This window comes from Carassius carassius, chromosome 1, assembly GCF_963082965.1.
Source record: "Carassius carassius chromosome 1, fCarCar2.1, whole genome shotgun sequence".
In the NCBI taxonomy this organism is placed as follows: Eukaryota; Metazoa; Chordata; class Actinopteri; order Cypriniformes; family Cyprinidae; genus Carassius; species Carassius carassius.
This window is the reverse complement of record NC_081755.1, coordinates 16,752,879-16,774,482: the sequence shown is the minus strand read 5'-3', so window position 1 is coordinate 16,774,482 and position 21,604 is coordinate 16,752,879. Positions and strand designations below refer to the sequence as shown.

The 21,604-nt window shown below is 36.7% G+C and overlaps 1 protein-coding gene across 5 annotated transcripts in view; it reads left to right on the top strand.

Moving 5' to 3' along the window:
* The window catches only part of LOC132140432 (centrosomal protein of 112 kDa-like), a 227,079-nt gene that overhangs the window by 203,670 nt on the left and 1,805 nt on the right, over window positions 1-21,604 (top strand). Inside the window, exon 27 of one of the 5 annotated variants that reach the window (XM_059549219.1) lies at window positions 1,329-1,635. The exons of the other annotated variants lie outside the window; for them this stretch is intronic. Coding sequence (XP_059405202.1) covers window positions 1,329-1,332 — 4 coding nt within the window. The 3' untranslated portion in view covers window positions 1,333-1,635. Of the gene's footprint in view, window positions 1-1,328; window positions 1,636-21,604 lie in introns of those variants that run through there. 5 annotated transcript variants of the gene reach the window in all.

Sequence of the window (21,604 nt, the reverse complement as noted above, 5' to 3'; positions counted from 1 at the left end):
CGGCATCAGGCACCGCCTCGGCCTCCGGAACAGCATCGGGCACCGCCTCGGCCTCCGGAACAGCATCGGGCACCGCCTCGGCATCGGGCACTGCCTCGGCCTCCGGAACAGCATCGGGCACCGCCTCGGCCTCCGGAACAGCATCGGGCACCGCCTCGGCCTCCGGAACAGCATCGGGCACCGCCTCGGCCTCCGGAACCGCATCGGGCACCGCCTCGGCCTCCGGAACAGCATCGGGCACCGCCTCGGCATCGGGCACCGCCCTGGAGGACTCTGGCCTTGACCACAAGGGTGTGGTGGTCTTCCGCTCCGCCCTGGGGGGCTTCCGCTCTGACCACACGGACGTGGTGGTCTTCCGTTCCGCCCTGGGGGGGGGTTGCCCTGACTACACGGTTGTGGTGGTCTTCCGCTCCGCCCTGGAGGACTCTGGCCTTGACCACAAGGGTGTGGTGGTCTTCTGCTCCGCCCTGGGGGGCTTCATGTTGTTTTTTTTTTTTTTTGCGAGTACGTCTTTAATAAAGGGAAATCCAAAGAGAATACACAGTCCAGGCAGGGTCAAAACCGGTAAATCCAAACATAACAAAAACAAGGCAAGGCAAGGCAAGGCAAGGCATTGACGGACATGAATTAACATTTAACATTAAACAAGGACTCCGTGACTAAGACTCAGACAGACCAGGTATAAATACACAAAAGGATGATGGGGAAACAGGAGACAGGTGGGGAACAATCAATTAACTAAACAAGGAGGAAGGTGACCAAATAAGGAGACAGGAAGTGATAAATGATAAACACTGTGGGAACTGAGGACACCTAGTGGAAACCCAGGGAACACCACCCAGACACTGTGACAGTGCCTTAGGTGCTTTTTTATTTATGTTTTATCATTATGTTTTTGTGATGAGTAGTTTTTGTAGCTATGATAATAATTATATTAAATACTGGGAAGTATTGGAAGTTTGGAAGCACAAACCACACCTCATCTCATAAATCAACTATTTCCTGGTAAGCTATTGACCAGTCCTCAATTGTACACTAAATGTAAAAAATAAATAAATAAATAAACAAAAAAGGACAAGTCACCGATTACATCCAAACCCTATTTTAGATTAATTTCATTCATGATTATTTAACTGGCATGTTTTCTACACAGTAAGTCCAGGCTTTCAATAAAATAAATTATCCATTGTTACAATGTAGTTGTCCTGTGGTGTGATCTTTAAACATATGCTTGAGACTTGGATATTTTGTTTTAAGAAATGTTTAATGCACCAACACATCATAATTACAACCCCAGTGTGTGTCTCTCTCTCTCTCTTGCTGTATAGGTAGTGGATGATATCAGGCCATCCATTTATGTCCTCTTGCAGACTTGTAAAGCAAGCCCTTCCTGATACACATGCGGCCATCCTCACTCAACGCTGCATTCATGCTGCATTCGTCTGATGTGCCACTTTTTTAAGCCATATTCATGTACCAAGTCATTGTATTTATTTTGTTTTAGTTGATGTTGTTGCATTCATTGCTAATTATAATGTTCGTCTGTGAAAAACATCATTTGTTTTTTTTTATTGTCATTATAATTAGCATTATTATTAATTTTGTTGAATGACATAAATAACATTGTTTCACAAACCCCTGACTTTGCATTGTTGTCATTTTCCTGTTGGCTTCAGTTAAAGGGGTCATCGGATGCCCATTTTCCACAAGTTGTTATGATTCTTTAGGGTCTTAATGAAAAGTCTGTAACATAGTTTTGTTAAAATTTCTCAATGGTAGTGTAAAAAACAATTTTTTTACCCTGTCAAAAACAGCAATTTTCAGAGCAAGTCGTTTTGTAGCATATTCCTTTAAATGTTAATGAGCTCTGCTGACCTCCCCCTCTCTTCCGAGACGCTCTGAGTAGTCTCAGCCTCAGACGTCTTGACTGTTGGCTAAACGTCTGTGCCCGGTTGCATGAAACTCCTTAAGCTAAGTTATCCCTTAGATATAAGGTTAAGGGTACCCTTAGTGAAACTTGGGTTGCAAGAAAAAACCCTAAGGGTTTCCTTAAGGAACTTAAGGCTGTTATTAAGTTTTTCCCCTTAATTATCTAAGTGTTCCCTTAAGCGTTGCTACAAAGTCCTTAGTGACCATTTCACCTTAATAAATTTAAGGGCCCAAAACAGCTCCCTTAAGTCAACCTAAACTCAAAATACGATGGCTGATTTAGTGTTAATTGAAGAGGAGGAAATACCAAGGCGTGTTTTTAATGATCGTAATAATCCCTTGGAGACGATGAATGTTTGATGAAAGGCTGAAAAGTATTATTATTATTATTATAACCACTTACGAAAACAATAATTGCCTTACGTTTTTTTTGTTTTCTGTTATGTTTGTACTCTCCATAGCACTAATATATTAATACAAGTGTGATTTTAGCAAGGGTTTGGCTTTGTGGTTCGTTATGTTCTGTTTACTGTTAGAGGTAGTAACTATAGCAACCGCGGCGATCTTTGCCGTATGTTGTCAGAAACTACAGTGAAACGCTTAGTATAAACACTTAGGTAAGGATGACAGTTAAGAGGTTTCTTGCAACGCTCTTAATGAAATCCCTTACCTCAGGGATTTTTTCTCCCTCAGGGAAACCCTAACTTAAGGAGTTTCATGCAACCGGGCACTGGTGCATATGGCACACAAAAGTGGAAACACTTCAGGAGTTTCAAAGTCATCATTGGATTGGTTGAATTATACAGGATTTTTGGGAGACATGTGTGTCGCGTTCTTTAATGTTCCACCTGGAAACAAAGATGACATGACACCTAACCAGGCTTGGGAGGGTTACTTTAAAAATGTATTCCATTACAGTTACTAATTACTTCATAAAAAAAGGATTCAGTAACGTAATCCAAGTACCCCAAAATGAAAGTAATGTAACTGATTACTTTTGGATTACTTCTGGATTACTTCAAGGTCAAATATTATTTTTTTTAAAAACAACAACATTTATTAATTAAGAATTTCACAGCCCTGAATTAATATATATATGTAAAGGACTATACAGACATCTAGTGCATGGTATTGGTATTACAGATTATTTTGTTTTATTTTCAAGAAAATATAATAAGAAAGAATTTAAGACAATGAAAATGTTTCTTCAACAGGAAAATAGTGAATACGAATTTTTTTTTCCAAGCAAATATAGTAAGAACGGAATTTTTAGACAATGGAAATGTTTTCTTCAACAGGAAAATAGAGAATACAAATTCTTTTTTTTTTTCGATGAAGAAAGTGTTTTCGTTGCTGGAAGGCACAGTTTACACTGTACAACCATGTTGTTTGCATTTTCTTCTTTGAAAACAAAATAGCAGCGGAATTTCCATGAAATGAAGGCGTTTTTGCCCGCGGGCAGCATATCGTTTAGCAGCAGTGATTCAATCTGCGTCTGAGGAGATTGTAGACAGCTGTTATTAGCGCATGCACCAGCGGGTGGCACACGTGACTTGCGTGAGTCATTACTCAAGCTGCGCTTAATATAGTGTTATTATGCCAAAATACTGATTTATTTAGTTTTAAATGAAACCATTGTAATCCTGAAAGTATTCCCCCTTTTTTCAAAATGTAACTATAATCTGATTACTACGTTTTTTGACGTAACTGTAACGGATTACAGTTACTGGATTTTTGTATCCTGATTACGTAACGCCGTTACCTGTATTCTGTTACTCCCCAACCCTGCACCTAACCCCCTCATGATAGAAGAAAGCCACCATGTTTACAACTGTGAAGACAAGGGCTTATGAGGATCAACTAAAAGCTGGACTCTCAAAAGTATGAGAAATATTTTAAGTTCACGGCATGGAATCTTTAAAACACCTCAGAGAGTTCTGTTGTTGTGGCTACATTTTCACTCCCTGAAACATGACGATGAACAAAACTTGTTTGTGATTGGTTGTTTGACATGTCAGTCAAACGGCCTCATGGGCGGGCCTTGGCCAATGAAAGCTGCCATGGATTCCAGAACTTCAGCTGTCAGTCTGAAGCTCTGGATAATTGAGCCAACTCTCTGAGGGAGTGTGTACTTTAAATTTATCGTGAAACTTGCTAATTAGCACAATATTAAGAAAGACGATTTACAAAGATTCATTAAAAAACCTTATACTCGCTTCTTCTGTAGGTGAAGCTGGATCACAAATGATTCACACGAACATCGACGCATTTAGGTAGATCAGTGAAACAATGGTGGACAGATGACAGCTCACTCAGGGCGAGTCTAAGGTAAGACGCCAGTCCAGTCTGTACTGAAACGCTATTATCAATCAAACTATCGTGGGAGGTGCCTGTGTTTGTGATGTCATACAGACAGACATCTGACATCGGCACGATTTGAGAAAGGGTTAAAGATTTTAATAGATTAAAAAAAAAACACTGGGTGGATTTTTATCAGTATAGGTGGTTGTGTACAAACACTGTCAACTCACATTTCAGTTCAAACAACTTGTAAAAGTGCGTGTAGCATCCGATGACCCCTTTAAAGGTGAATCTGTGATTTATGTGTTACTAGTGGAGCTAAATGGAATTCCAACAATAATAAGCATGAGAAAAAAGTTTCCCAAACACTTCCAACTCCATCTGTCATCTGGCAAATGACTGGTCCCGCCCCAAACTCACACAACTGACTTGAGTCAGAAGTTGACATGTCAGGCTGCTCAAACAGCCATGTTTACACTCTTCAAGAAGACAAACTACAACACTGGCTTACTCACACTGACTTTACATGTTTACCAGTATTTTAGCACAGACAATTGTACACATCAGCATTAATAGCATTATTTAACAGCAGGATACATGTGGCTGTCGTTTGCCTCTGATATCAGTTGTTATTATTGTTTTATATCTCTTCTAAGTATGTTTAATGTTTTAAAATTTGTATATATTTCTAAATTGATTTTTTTATCTGTAGTGGCAAATCCCAGTTTTTAGCAGCCACTACTCTGTTATATTGAAATGTTGTTTAAAGTTGGCAAGAAACAGATTTTGCGAATAAACTGTTGATTTGTGACGTATTTCTGGGTGATGTGGCTTATCGAACAGGAAAAAAGTACAGGCCATAAATGGAGGCAGATAAGAGTCTTTTCAAACATCAGCAGTGAAAATTGAGTCTTATAACAGGAACTTGTGCTGTTTTGATTAAAGGTGAGTTTAAAAATTGATTTCATACAGAACAATATTTTTTTTCTGTTGATTTGATATTCAAGAAACTTTTTTTTATTAATGAGCCATTCTCAAAATATGGTGTCAAACCTGTACCTTGACCTTTGAGAGATACTATAAAAATATATATAGTTAAGAAACACCATGTTTAAGGCATCATTTCATAACAAAGTTTATAGTGTTTGACAAGCACCTTGTCCCCTTTATCTGGGACACCACTTCTGACATTTACAGTTGTTGATTTGTTTATTTGTAATCAGTTTTTTTTTTTCAAGGTAAAGCAGAAGTGCAAGGTCTAACAGTAAAGAACATGCAAATAACTAAAGATATGAACAATTCCAGAAAAATTGTTCTTGTATTTTTATCGTTAAATACTATTTAAAAATAAATATATATTAAAGAAAATACTAAATATTATAGAAATATAGAAAATTCTGAAGAAAATTGTTCTTTTATCATTAGATACTATTTTTAAAAATATTATAGAAATGTACATCCAAACTCAAAGAGGCTTTTCAGATGTGCACATAATTATTTTCCAACTAAGTAAAAAACATTTCAAACTAATTTAGTTACGGTTTAAATTCATTGGCTTTCTTTGTTCACTTGAAACATTCATTTTAAAAAAGTCATAATTAACTGATTTCAGTCTCATCAGATGTAAGATTGCGATGATTTGAAAATACCTAAAAATATTTTATAAGAATTTGTGACTGGTGTTACAATCATGCAATAAGCAATACAAAATTATGCTGAAGTTAGCTTCCATAAACAAGACTATTGGTTCTTTTTTGTGGAGTGTTCGTGTTTCACCAGACTTCTCCCAACGTGCTCCACAAGTGTTGCAAATATTAAAATGTAGTTACATTAAATTAAAATTAAATCATGCACTATGGTAAAAGTGTTTTGAAGTCATTACATTGCATTGTCCATGAATCTTATCGTAATAAGTATTTATCGATCCCAGCGGGCATATTGATATTATGCTGAACTATATGTTATTTTAAATAAACTTTTCTGACTACAATTTCTTCCAGTGGAAAATAGGAAGTGAATACCACACTGAAATTAGTTTAATGTTTATTTAGGACAATATGTTTGACGTTCATTTTACATGAAATCAACGTCAGGCCAAGTTTTTGATGTCAGTTTAATGTCAATTTGATGTCTTTTCAACATCAATTGCCCACTGGGATGGCGAGTGAAGCTGACAATATAAATGAATAATACAGAATGTAATTATGAATGTTAGTCAAGATGAAATGAACTAATGAACTAACTTTTTTAATGAAATCATATCTCATAATTTGGAACTTTATCCAAGAAATTTAGCATTCAGATCATTTACATTTCGTGTGGTGACTGATTTGGAGCGCTCTTCAAAGACAGCAACAGTGGTGTCATACAAATAGTGATCTGAGGCTCACACTTGATACAATTCATTATAATAGAATTTCACGTAAGCCACCAGTAATGATAATGCTCTATCTATGACGCCTTAAATGCTGTTCTATGTAGATGACACTTAGGCCATCGGTTGTGTTGCTTTCTGTTTTCCTTTGCTTTGTAACATAAGAATAGTTGTAAAACCAGTCAATATTCACACAGCTAAACTTTATTTGATAGAGAAGATCACACATGTCGAAAGCATCTTCCCAGAAAATATTTTGAAGCAGCATTTGTTAAAGTTGTATTCTTTTCAGAATGGTCTCCAGAAATCTGCATTGGAGATTAAAATCTTCAACACATCTGCCCACTCAGATTCCTGTTGTCTACTTTTTTTCCAAAGGTAGCACAACTCCACCAGATATTTATTTGATCTGCAGATTTAACTGTTGAGACGAATGGACAAATGTTACACAAAGCTCTGAGTAACAGTAGCTTCAGACTCTTGCTGGAAAAACCTTTGTGGTTGGAAACCCTGATTAAATGATCATCAAGAGCCTCATGAAATGCTGTTTTATCAAGCATTGTCTTTCTGTGAATAGGGACTGTGGACTTTCAATTAGATAAAGGGTTTTTGTGCTCTGTTTTCCACTGTAGCAGCAAAGATTTAATGCTTTTAATGAAATAAAAATACAAAATAGTCTTAAACTTAGTTTGAAATGCATCTTTCTTCCTAAAGAAGGTCAGTAAAAGAAGGTGTGTAAATCAATTCAAACAACTAAAATAATGGTAACACTTAAATTTAGGGACCAATTCTCACTAAAAACTAGTTGTTTATTAACATGCCTATTGCTAGCATATTGGTGGTTTACTAGGGCCTATAAAGCACATATTAATGTCTTATTCTGCAAGACCATTTTTTAGATCCCTTAATCCACCTCATACCTAAACTTAACAACTACCTTACGAACTAGCAGCAAAATAATGAGTTTATAGAGGAAAAGTTGTTGTTAATAGCTAGGTAAGAGTGAAAATTGTTCCCCAAAGTAAAGTGTCCCCAGAATAATTCCTGGCACATTTCCAATTCAATTTCTAAAAGAAAACATATAATAAAATGCAAACCCATGAGGTCCGACAAAGAATGGTGCAATCCACATTGTTGCAGATAAAATGTACCACAGATAGTATTAAATAAATAAAAAAATATTAAGATATTATTAATAATTCAAACTCCTTTCAGGGCATCTCTGCTTAGGGACACCAAAGTATAGCTATTCATGGAAGCATTCACTTTTCTCTCTCTGTTTTCTCCCACTCATCTATTTCTGTACCGCACAGAGCGCAAAGACGGTGGGATATCTGTTAAACAATAACACGGGAACTCTCTGCGGCCTCCATTAAGCTCCAATCTTGCCCCGTACTGCAGTCACCAAGTCCATCCAAACAAAGGGTCACATATTTAACGTGACCACGCTCTACAGGACTCTACAATAGATCCTGACTGCAGCCAAAACCAAAGCTATTTTCAACCTTATCAATATTTTTCATCTGTGGAGTATTGGGAGGATCAAAGGGTTTTTTTTTTTACACCCTCCGGTTTGCCTCTGTCTTATCTGCTGATCAGGAGGGTGTAGCGCTGTATGCCATTACCTCATAAAGGCAGATTACAGCCAATGGAATATCCCACACCGGCTCTAAAACAGGAGGTGGCAGTTAGGTTTCCACACCTGCATTCCACAGCAGTGTTGATATTTATTAACAATTTATACAGATATGAAACCATCTAGCACCGGTCAAAGTGTGCATTTGAACCCAGGTCTTATCAGAATGATCATGTTTAGGAAATGAATGCACATGAACACCATAGTGGGATTTTTGCTGCTGCCAAGTTTTCCTTGCTTATTAGTTGGGAAATCATAAAGTGATTTTAGTCCTAGCTGAGTCAGGAGGCCTTTCTGTGTAGAGTTTGAATGCACTCACTCTTTGCATGGCTTTACTCTGATTGCAGTTCCAACAATCTGATATACGATTTAAGATATTCGTATCAATACATTTTTGTTATTTTGTCAATAAGCGATTTCGATTTTTAGACCCCTCCTACCTCCAAAACTTAACCTACCCATTTTATAGCAAATATAAAAGGATCTAAAATGCAATTGATCGAAATATGCAGGAAAATAACCAATTTAGTAACAAAATAGAATTAAAAATATTTTTATAGTCGCTAATTCCACTCCTTCCTCTAAACCTAAACATAACTATTTACGTACAGTAAAACATGACAAACAGATAAATGCAATTACAATAATTTATTTTATTTAGTCATTTAGCAGATGCTTATTTATTGCAAAAAAAAATTTCAAAAGCAGTACCACAACTAATCCAAATGACGATGCGATGCAGATGCAGTTCTTTCTGATGGAATACAGTAGGATTGTGTAAGCCAGAGCATAATTTATGTTGTTAATCGGTGAAAATATTCTACAGATTATTTGTGTGCGTCATTCAAACACACCTCACTAGAAACACGGCATGTGGCAATCTGTTAAGAGTCGTTTGAGGCGCCAACATTTAAATTTGTAAAGAACATGCAGTGTTGCCAATTTACTGACTTTTCGGACCCTACTTGTGACTTTTATTCCAAAAAAAGTGAATACAGTTGTATGGATTCTGAAGATTTGGGTTACAGTGCATGAATAAAAATTTGTCATTTCGTAATTATGTTGATTTTTTGGTGTATTTTATAGTTCTATTGTCAGGCACAGCATGTCGGAGAAAATGCCTTTTGTGGTTCATGACAACCAAAGTAAATATTACATGACAAGTAACGGTTAAACTTTTGCAGAAATGTTATTTATTTTATGGGTTAAAAGTGAAGTCTTGTTTAACATTGTGTAACGTTAGGCCTATTTTTGGAAACGAGTGGCAGCAGAAATCACACAGAACAGAGCAAAATGTTAAGTAAACAATTTTAGAATGCAGCTGAAAAAAAGGTCATTGATATTACAACTGAAAACAACAACAATAATGCAGCGATATCAATATTCAGTATACGTTAATATCCCAGTTTGGTACGTTTAAATGCTAAAAAAAGGCCGGTATTGTATGTTTTATTCCCTCTAAAAACTTAAGTAACTGTACGTTTTATAGAATCACATTTTACATAAAATTTATACGAATTATCTTTAGATCACATTGGTCTCATGGACTTAATGGACTTGTATATGCTGCAGCCATTGTAAGTCCACAAGACCACAAGTGAACATAAAGTGTGCCATTTGGGACAGGCCCTCTGTTGGAACCAGCTGGAGATAAACTTTGAAGGACCGCTGATCAACAGCAATGTTACACTGCTTGCATTGGGTAAGCATTATGAAACAGAAGTTGGGATCATCTTTTTTCCTCTATTTTGACATACAGTCTTGGCCAAAAGTTTTGAGAATTACATAAATATTAGTTTTCAAAAATTTTGCTGCTAAACTGCTTTTAGATGTTTGTTTCAGTTGTTTCTGTGATGTACTGAAATATAATTACTAGCACTTCATACGTTTCAAAGGCTTTTATCGACAATTACATGACATTTATGCCAAGAGTCAGTATTTGCAGTGTTGGCCCTTCTTTTTCAGGACCTCTGCAATTCGAGTGGGCATGCTCTCAATCAACTTCTGGGCCAAATCCTGACTGATAGCAACCCATTTTTCATAATCACTTCTTAGAGTTTGTCAGAATTAGTGGGTTTTTGTTTTTCGACCCGCCTCTTGAGGATTGACCACAAGTTCTTGCATTGTTCTTCACCAAACTGTTGTTGGATTGTTGGAAGAAGTTGCTGTTGGAGGGTGTTTTGGTGCCATTCTTTATTCATGGCTGTGTTTCTGGGCAGAATTGTGAGTGAGCCCACTCCCTTGGATGAGAAGCAACCCCACACATGAATGGTGTCAGGATGCTTTACTGCTGGCATGACACAGGACTGATGGTAGCGCTCACCTTTTCTTCTCCGGACAAGCCTTTTTCCAGATTCCCCAAACAATCGGAAAGGGGCTTCATCGGAGAATATGACTTTGCCCCAGTGCTCAGCAGTCCATTCACTATACTTTCTGCAGAAGATCAATCTGTCCCTGATGTTTTTTTTGGAGAGAAGTGGCTTCTTTGCTGCCCTTCTTGACACCAGGCCATCTTCCAAAAGTCTTGGCCTCACTGTGCGTGCAGATGCGCTCACACCTGCTTGCTGCCATTCCTGAGCAAGCTCTGCACTGGTGGCACTCCGATCCCGCAGCTGAATCCTCTTTAGGAGACGATCCTGGCGCTTGCTGGACTTTCTTGGACGCCCTGAAGCCTTCTTTACAAGAATTGAACCTCTTTCCTTGAAGTTCTTGATGATCCTATAAATTGTTGATTTAGGTGCAATCTTAGTAGCCACAATATCCTTGCCTGTGAAGCCATTTTTATGCAACGCAATGATGGCTGCACGCGTTTCTTTGCAGGTCACCATGGTTAACAATGGAAGAACAATGATTTCAAGCATCACCCTCCTTTTAACATGTCAAGTCTGCCATTCGAACCCAATCAGCCTGACATAATGATCTCCAGCCTTGTGCTCGTCAACATTCTCACCTGAGTTAACAAGACGATTACTGAAATGATCTCAGCAGGTCCTTTAATGACAGCAATGAAATGCAGTGAGTGGAAAGGTTTTTTTGGGATTAAGTTAATTTTCATGGCAAAGAAGGACTATGCAATTCATCTGATCACTCTTCATAACATTCTGGAGTATATGCAAATTGCTATTATAAAAACTTAAGCAGCAACTTTTCCAATTTCCAATATTTATGCAATTATCAAAACTTTTGGCCACGACTGTACATGTGCATTCATTTCTTAAATATGATCATTCTAACTTGCCTTGAGGGCAGCACTTTGAGTCCTGATTTTTTTAATTAGAGTCTTGTCAATGCAAATGCATATTGAACATAATGAAGATCTCATTGTGAATGTTTACTGTACAAATAAATAAGTGCATATTTTGTGTCCTGTAGGAACTTGAAATGTACAATCTTTTCTCTTTAATTTGTTGAATTATAGTCTAGTCTTTCTCAGTAAGGGAGGATAATAAATATGATATTTTCACCAAAATCATGTAAACACACATCATGCCATTATGGCAACTTCTGAACTCACAAACAGAATATTCCCAAAAGGACAGCAATAGATCAGCGTAAAAATAAAAAAAAATAACCCGGCAAATATTTGGCTGAGTTGATCAAATAAAAAGCGAGCAAACAGACTTGCTTTGATGCATCATTCTGGCCAGCGCTGTTGCAGTGTATTGTGGGTGTAAAGCATTTATCATAATATTTCTTGAATATTATTGTAAAGACTTTACACCCACAATAATATTAATAATGTTCAATCACACATTTGTTTTTGTTTCATTTGGATCTGAATCAAATATTATGCAAGATAATTAATTATTAATCATTTAAACTGATTTTTTATTTTTTTTTACAATCACTATCCAGGTTTCCTATTATTGTAATTTACTAGAAAAAGGGTGAAACTACCCCAGGGTTTCAATGTTTAAATATATAGTACGTTTTGTCAATATTTAAAGTACAAACGTTTTGATGAGTCTGGTAATTTGGAGAGATTCTCACAAAGAAAATATTATTTTAGTTTAGTCACCGCCTTGTTTTCTCAGTCTGGTTGTAATCAGTACATTATACTGTGTGTGTTTAACACAGATGTATCTCTAATAGGAATGTTTGGGTTTGGAACACTCAGGTGAACAAAGATGGGAGCCACAGGAGATTAAGGAGATAAGTAGATCCTAATAAGAAAGTTATATTACAATAACTTCATCTAGAAATAATCTAGAATATTTCTACTTGTTCTCTGTGTAGTTCTTACACTTATAATTCTATTTTAGCCATGTCATGAGTTCAATGGACTGTATGCATAGGCGGAAATCTCGGGGGGGGTCCGGACCCCCCCATATCTGAGGGTTGTCCCCCCCTAAACTATAATTGAAATGTGTATTGTAAATAATATAATGAGATATATAGTTAAACTAATTGTGTAAGTAGTAAAACAATACAAATGCAAACTGAGCAACAACAAAAAAAGTTTTAATCATCTCGAGTTCCTCCTGCATTGCCTCACATTGCTTTGGTCCACTGCCTGCTCCCCTTTTACATCACCACCACCGACACACACACACATACACACACACAGTCCGGTGCGAAAAAACATCGTGTTTCAGTAGTTGTGGAAGTCCATAAGTCTAGCTTACTTTATTCACATTAATCATCGGATGACGTGATTATTTTCTCTTTAATATAGATGATGCTGAGTCATTAATAAGTCGTGTCCAAAAAATATTATTGTGTAGCCTACCAATTTACTTTTGTCACCGATGTAGTCTGCGCTGTTAGCGATTATAACAGGCGTTTTTACAACCGCTAAGTGAAAGAGAAGGGGAGGGGGAGGCCAGGGGAACCAATCAGCATCGAGTGTTCACTTTCAGCGCTGAGGAGTGCTGAGAAAAGTAACATCATAGAGGAGGCTAGCCTCTCTTCTGGAATACCAACCAACCATCATAGAGACATAAATTAGATATTAGTTTGAACCTGTTTTTATACAGTCTATGGTTTGAACGTCTCCCGGAGCGGCTGGGCTGATAATTTACCAAGTATTTATAATGAGTAGCGATATTGAATATATTTTCTTTACGGTTTCTATCTAAAAGCTGCCAAAAAGCCATTTTTAAAGTGGTTAAGCAAATAATAATAATTACAATTGGCAGGGATCCCCAGACCAATACAATTAGTTTGCCTCCTCTATTTTAAAATTCACGAGCCGCCACTGGTCGGTTTATTTCATTTAATATAGTTAATCTAATATATCATCATACTAAGAGTGCAGTTGTTCTCCAGATATTAGCATAACAAATGTGATTTTGATTTTTATAAAAATTGAATAAACAATAAGTTAATATTAAGTGCATTTTAGGCACCATATTGCCTGTGTTAGCTCTATTTCACCAACTCAAAAAGTTGAAACTAAGCTACACACTGAGGAGGTGTTTCCTAACTGAATAAATCCACTTTTTGAACAAATCAGTCATTGACGTAATAAATTATTATTTTTTGTTTTTTTCCCATCTTTCACGTCTATACCGATCTCACAAACAGTTGTGTGAGGGTGTATGTCTAAGAGTGTGTATGCCTTCATTTTGCTAGGCATGGCAAATGTTTTTATATATGCATGTTTTAATTATAACTGTGAAGCAACAACATTGCTATTAAATGTGCTATATAAATAAATAAAAGTTTTCCATTGTATTTTGGTGGCTTGATTGTGTAAACAACTTCAAAAACATTGCAACAACAAAAAAATTGTTTTGAAGAATGTTTTCGTCAATTTAGTCAGCTTTTTCATTGAAACAAAAAGAAACTTTGAGAAGAAGGATAATGGAACGGTCTCTATGCAATAGTAAGGCTTTCCTCTCTGTACACATATCCTTAAGTACAATTTTGCCTGTTTAATTGGTGTCCCCTTCAAAACTTGCTCATGAGAAATGTTATGTTTATTGTCCCCCCCAACATTTAGATGAGATTTTCGCCCCTGGCTGTATGTAATGAGATTGTTTGTAACTTTGAGTGAAGTGACATACAGCCAAGTATGGTGACCCATACTCAGACTTTGTGCTCTGCATTTAACCCATCTAAAGTGCACACACACAAAGCAGTGAACACACACACACGCACACACACACACACACACAGTGAACACACACCCGGAGCAGTGGGCAGTCATTCATGCTGCAGCGCCCAGGGAGCAGTTGGGGGTTCAGTGCCTTGCTCAAGGACACCTGGTCGTGGTCTTGCGGCCCGATACTCAAACCCACAACATTAGGGTTAGGAGTTAAACTCTCTAACCACTAGGCCACGACTTCCCCACTTTCCATAAGTGTTGGTAACACTTTATTTTAGGGATCAATTCTCACTGTTAACTAGTTGCTTATTAGCATGCATATTGGCTGATTGATTTACTTGAATATTACAAAAAAATGCATATGACACACTAAAAAGTGAACAACTTATCATGTAGCATCATGCTAACACACAAAGGAGAATTCAAAATTATAGTCTGCCCACTTTCATGGTCCATAGAGCTTAAGAGAAATAGACCTTTCAGTTCAGGTAAATGTGGATAGAGATTGGTTGAGGTTCCAGGATGATGATTTAATGATTGCACAGGCATATCCACAGCTGCATTTGAACAGACTCTCTGTCCCTACATGTAATGAGGCAGCTTCGTAATCCATGTCAATCCTTGTTTTAACCTACCTCTTTTATTCAGTGTTTTGTTGTTTGCTTATGTTACTTTCAACACCAGCATAACATTTTGTGTCATTATCACAGTGTGGAGGGATACATAGACTTTTTGAAGTGTAGTATTAAAGGAACCTGCCATTTCAGTCTGACAATGACACAGTCTGAGTGTAAATGTGTGTGACAATCTTTTCTGTTCCTTTGTCTCTCATGGATTTTCTGTCAGACTAGGTTCTGTTCCATGCACACAGGACAGGTTTCCTTTTTTTCCACTCTATTTGTGTAGGGCCAGACGAGTTCATAGTTGTCTGTTTCCCATCATTAATATTGATGTGTTGCATTGTGACAGACAACTGTGCTCAGTCTGGAAGTCTTAACGCTCATCTTAAAGCTGCTTTGAGTGTGTGTCTGTCTGCTGTTGTCAGTGCGAGCAATATAAAAAAATATATATTTTCGTATGTTTTTTGTTTTTTTTTACATTGCTGTTTAATAATAGAATAAACCACATCATATATCTGGTCCATATAAACTAACACAGTCTTAATTCTATACAATTCTCACAATGCCTTTCTGTCCAGCGTCTGTCAGTTTAGAGTGGGGTCCAGAAGAACTGAAAATATGACATTTAAAGTCTATTATGAACAGAGCCCTTTTGAAAAATTACAAACAAGGGATATTATAATATGAAGTTGTTATAAAAAATTGAAGACTGCAGTCAAGTCAGTTTGGATAAGTCAGATGTCTTGCTTCCACTGAAGTACAAGATGCTCTTTGAAACATCCTCAAAGCACGCAGGACAACATGATCATTGCGTCTTACACTAACTCTGGGAGTCCCTGTCAGCTCAAGTGCTGCTAAAAAAGGAAGAAGAAAAAGAAGAAGAAAAGACATGGAGCAAAAATCATGATAGAAACTAAACTATAAAAAGATTGAAAGTTCCTTGATAATCTCTTGAAATTACATTCAGCCCATTTGAAGTGCGATTTACATGTCTACTTTTTTGGACCAAACTAACAATGTTCTTTTAACAAAACCGACAAAGGCTTAATGCATTTATAAGGGTTACGTATATAGTGAGTGTGTTCCCTGGAAATCACACTCACAAGTTTAGCTAGACAGGAACTATTTTCAGCAATATTGTTTTATAGGACACAAGGCATGATGCTTGGCTTGTTAGATCAGACCTCCAGATTGATTTTCATGTTTAGTCTAATAGCAGCTTCTAACCTGCTGGAGGAAGGACAGGATCTTTCTCATTTACACAGTGAGATTTCCTGTGTCCTGGCTCTCAATCCCACACATTGGTGACACAAAATGAGGGGGCGTGTGTATTTTTCAGTCTTTTCCAACCCCAGTAATGCTACCAGGGTCTGATACTGACATTATAGTTTGCAATGACAAAAAATAAAAACAAAAACTCTTCAGCAATTTGACAGCAACTTTCCGGAATCAAAGCCAGTGAACGTGTAACTCAGGGGCCGTTTACACAACAATGTTTTTTTTAGCCAAAAACAGGAAACATTTTATGCATTTTGCATGTGTGTTTACATGACAATGGTATTTTGGGGACTGAAAACACGTTTTTGAATATGGGTTTCAAAGTGCAACTTTCTGAAAATGGCACGATTATAGTTTCCGTGAAAACGGTGACCTGATGTGTGTGCTTAATATGATTTAGGCATGTAGACATGTGCAATACATGTCGATTTTAAAGGCAAGCACAAACAAACATAGACAACAAATGGCGGAGTATGGTACTGTTGTTGCTGCTCAAGAGTTTGCTAACATTTCTTCAGCAAAGTGTGGATTTACTTCACTAATATTTCAACCAACGGAGATGCATCATATACAACATATAATCGTCACAGTGTTTACTAACAAGGTGACAGCGCCAACTACTTGCCTGGCATACATAATACAGCATTTTTGCTGGATATGTAAATGTGAATCATTTTGAAAACATTTTTAATCTTTTTAAAATCACAAGAGAAAAGAAATCAGTTTTTGACTACATTGTTGTCGCGTAAACTTAGCCTCAATGTCAGCATGAAATGAAAACTCACCCTGTTTTCTAAATACATGTCATAAAACTTGTTTGGAATGATTCATTCAGGTGTATGTTTTTTGTTTTTTTTTTGGATCTGTCTGGTTATGTATAGAGAACTTTTCCAAGAACTTACTTAGCATAAACATGACTGCAACACCCACATCTCAATTTTTCCAAAAACCGAAGTTCAAGAACAAAATTTTAAAGACTGCTGTGCACTTGTATTTCTGGCGCATTAGGTATACAGAACCAAGTCCATGTTGGTCTGTTGCACTCAGATGTACTTCACATTATGGAAGAAACCGTCTGATCTTGACTGTGGCCGTAACCCTGCCTCTCCTCCTAGACAAATTAAGAAATAAAGAGGATGAGGATGAACCTTTAGGATGTCTTCATCTGCTCCCCACCACTGGCAAAGGAAATGAAAATCATTTCTACAGATGTGCTCCCTTTCATGGCCAAAAAGGGATTAGAGAGAACATCAGACATTGTTTCTATGTATTGTTTGACTTTAAAGTCATGCGCAAAATGGGATTAAAACAAAACAAAAAATGCTGATAAATAACCTTCAGTAAGCCAACCCAACCCAACACCCCCCACCCCTTTGGCAGAAGACTAAACCAGCTTCAAATAGCTACCATGTTCCTGACAGCATCCCACTGCTGCTATCACCTCAAAGGCCATTCCAGGACAAAATTCAAGTTTATTTTCTTTAAATCTCCCATTTCTAACAAGATCCTCTTAAAAGCCCATAACAAGCAGATGAATTGTTGCTCTCTTCATCTGGAGGGGTGTAAAACACCATGTCTAACTTCAAAGTCCATCTTAATGCCACACTTTAATTGTATCTACTCCAGCACCCTGCATGCCATCTGATTCTGCTGACTGCACTTACACTAAGAGTTCTTTCTCTTTTTAGGCCCAGTCATCCTTTCTTTTGACTCATGCACACTTAAAGAGTTAGTTCACCCATAAATGAAAATTCTATCATTATTTACTCACTCTTATGTCGTTCCAAACCAGTATGACATTCTTTCTTCTGTGGAACACAAAAGGAGAATCAACCCATGGGTTCTTGTCCATACAACAACGCAGTGTTGGGGAAAGTTACTTTTAAAAGAAATGCATTGCAACATTGTGTTACTCCTTAAAAAAGTATCTAATTGTATTACTTTTTATGGAAAGTAATGCATTACATTAGTTGTTAGCATTACTTTTTCTCATCCTTCAGCTGTGCTGCCATTCTGGATTGCTTGAAGAATAGGTTGCAGGAGAAGAAAATTCAACACTATTCATTTATAATAAAAATAAACATAATGCTGTGTTTCTCAAAAAACATTTTTGCTTGTTAGTACGTTTGAATTGGATCATCAAAGGCAATAGTAAAGACGTTGGCTAAAAACGGGATTAAATACATAGAGAATATTTTTGTTATTTAACAGGTTTAATTGTTGCAGGTTTGCATCATTCTGAGTTGTATTTCACTATATATATTCACTTTGAGAAATACTGAATCTGTTTTTGTGCAAGTGAGATGAGTAAACGCATGTACACATTAGTCTAGAACTACAGTAATAACCATCGTGTTTGTACAGCACACACGTCTCTGCACTGCCTCCCAATTTCTCTATCAGTCAATAAATTGGAAAAAGTAAATGGCATTAGTTATTTGAAAAAGTGTAAATTAAAAAAGTAATGCATAACTTTACTAGTTACTTGACAAAAGTAATCTGATTACATAACTCACATTACTTTTAATTAAAGTTGCAAAAAGATGGAAAATTTCCTGTAACTTTCGAAAATATTCCAGAAATGTTGTAAACGTTGCATAATATTTTTGGAATATTCTAGGGATTTTGGAAAATTTACAGAAATTTACTGGAAATTTTCCATCCATCTGCAACCCTACTTGTAATGGGCAAAACACTGCGATGTCTCAAGAAATCCTCTGAAGACATAAAAACAATACTGACCTAAAAATGCAAAACATTTTGAAAGGTTTTTGGATGGAATTTTGATCCACTTTCATTTGTGAATCTGAACATAGCTGAGACAAACTTGTAATTCAACGATCAGATTATAGCATGAATTCAGTCATATCTCAGTTTTTACTAAATGTGTTGTTACCACATTTTGCTACAACATTTAAATAGATTTGAGTTTGGAGAAGTGTGATTTCTTTTCCTAACAAAGTTGTAAAAAGACTTCAGAAGACTTGGAATATAATGTACAAATCATCTTAATTGCTGTTATTGTGCTTTTAAAACATTTTTATGGTTCTTTTGGTCACTTTGTGTTAAGAAATTCTGATTTATATCTACTTTTGTGAAAATCGCATGGGTTTGGAAAGAGATGGGATAAATACATGATGAGAGAACTTTCATTTATTGGTGCACTGTACCTTTAAAGATAGTGTCCCAGAGCGGTCTTGTTTATTTGCCTAAGCCATAATTTCCTCCAAAAGCATGGTCGTTGCTCTGTGTATTTCATGCAAATCATGATCTGCTTCATTTTCTTTTGCCTCCCTGCATCTATGCCTTCCTCCTCCCCCTGACCCCTGCACACACTCACATCAGACATTCACAAAGTGGACATTCACACTTCACTCCTGGTGGACGTCTGTGATAATTGCCATAAGCCTCCTACTTGCTTTCATTTTCCATTGTTCTCCCTAAAGTCTTTGCTCTGGCTTGTGATAAAGGGATAATCACTTCAAAGCAAACTGCTGAGAGTTTAGCCCTGAGCTGAAAGAGCAGGCAGACAATACAGTCATTGAGAGCAGTTACTGATCACAGCGTTCATCACGGAGCAGCAGACGCTCTCAGACGCACTCACTTAAGCTGCTCCAAAGTGAATACTCACCAATGGTGTTTCCTTTTGGAAGTATTTTTTAATTTCTTTCTAATTATTAGTTATTAAACAGGTTGGGTCTGATCAGTAATAGGCAATTGCACATCAAGCTAGTTTGCTGTCCAACGATACATATGAATGTCTTTGACCCTGCAAATGGCACATCCTGGATGATAATGCCTGGACAATTACTTCCTACTCTCATTAGAATTAGAATAGAGCATTACCATGTAAGTCTCATTTGTGGACCGATTCCACAGTAGACAAAACATTTGATTATTGAGAATGCTTTCCTGTGAAGATAAGGCAAGTGAGTAAAATCTGTTGTTCTAAAAATGTGTCTTAAAGATTGTTTTCTAAAATATACTTTATATTCTGCTCACCATAGTATGACAGCAATGTACACAAAGCTTTACATCTGCTCTTTAAATTCATCTCATTTAGCACTAATGCATGTATTTTATAATATCCTGCTCCTTAAAGTGAATGTAGAACATCAAAGGAAGCGCTCAAGCCTTTGAAGTATCAAGAGTGGAATCAGTGGAACGTCCTCCCTCACTAGTTCAAAATGCAGGACAAGCTTTTCTGGTAGTTTCACTTTTTTAGTTGAGAAGGACTTTTAACTATACTGCTACTGTAAAGTAACCTACTTCAAACTTTTGTGCCGTCTTAACTTACCCTATCATGTTTTAAAGTGGTAGTTCACCTAAAAATGAAAAGTTTGTAATCTTTTACCTAGCTTTTACTCATGTTGTTCAAAACCTGTATTCGGTGTAACACAAAAGTAGATATTTTGAAGAATGCTGAACCCCATTTTCTTTCATTGTACAGGAAAAAACAACAACAACAATGCTTGACACATATTTCAAAATATCTTATTTTATTCTTTGGAATAAGTCGAATTACATTTTTTGGGGGTGGGTGGGTGAGTGGGGGGTAAACTATTCCTTTAAAAGTCAATGTATATGTCTAAATCTGACTTTTGCCTTAAAATATCAGTATAGACACTGAGTTTAAGGAATAGTTCCCCTAAAGATTTAACTGCTGTCATCATTTTCCATTACTTATGGAATATATCTGATCAGATATTCTCATTGTTTTCCACTGAAGAAAGAAAATAACACTAGAGTGGAGCAATATGAAAATGATGATAAAAATTGTATTGTTGCGTTAACTATTCTATTCTACTTTATAGTCCTTAATTTGTCAGGTACAACACTTTGAACACAATTGTTTGTACTGTGTTAATTTGTTACAATGTCAAAAATTGTTGAACAACACAGAAAGGTAATTCAATAAGTTCTCTATGAAATGTTTAGAATAGTGGTTTTTGGGTTTATATAAAATGAGTAAATTAATGTAGGCCTATATGGTTAAAAGAGACTTTAACCCCAAAGTGACCATTTCTTTACAGCTGAAATGTTAACTTTTTATATAAAGAAAAGTAAGAAACAGGTAGCATTAATATTCTCATTTGAGTTGTGACTAGTTTATGGTGTAGAGAGTCATTGTTAACCCATGACATTATTTTACTCATAAATCATAAACTGCTATTCTAAAAATCTGGCACATGGCTCAAAAAAAGGCTAATTCTGTAACAAGCTTTTGTATTGCAAACTTTACATCTCTATTATGTGTGAACGCAGAAGTGAATGGGTTAACTAACAAAACAGTACCGAAGAGGTTAACTGTGATTCCTCCGAGGAAAAAGCGGCCTGTGTCTTTAAAGTTTCTGTAGCAACAGCAGGATCGCGGCGCTGCAGATCACTTACTCCTGACGCTCCACAGCTCGAGGGGA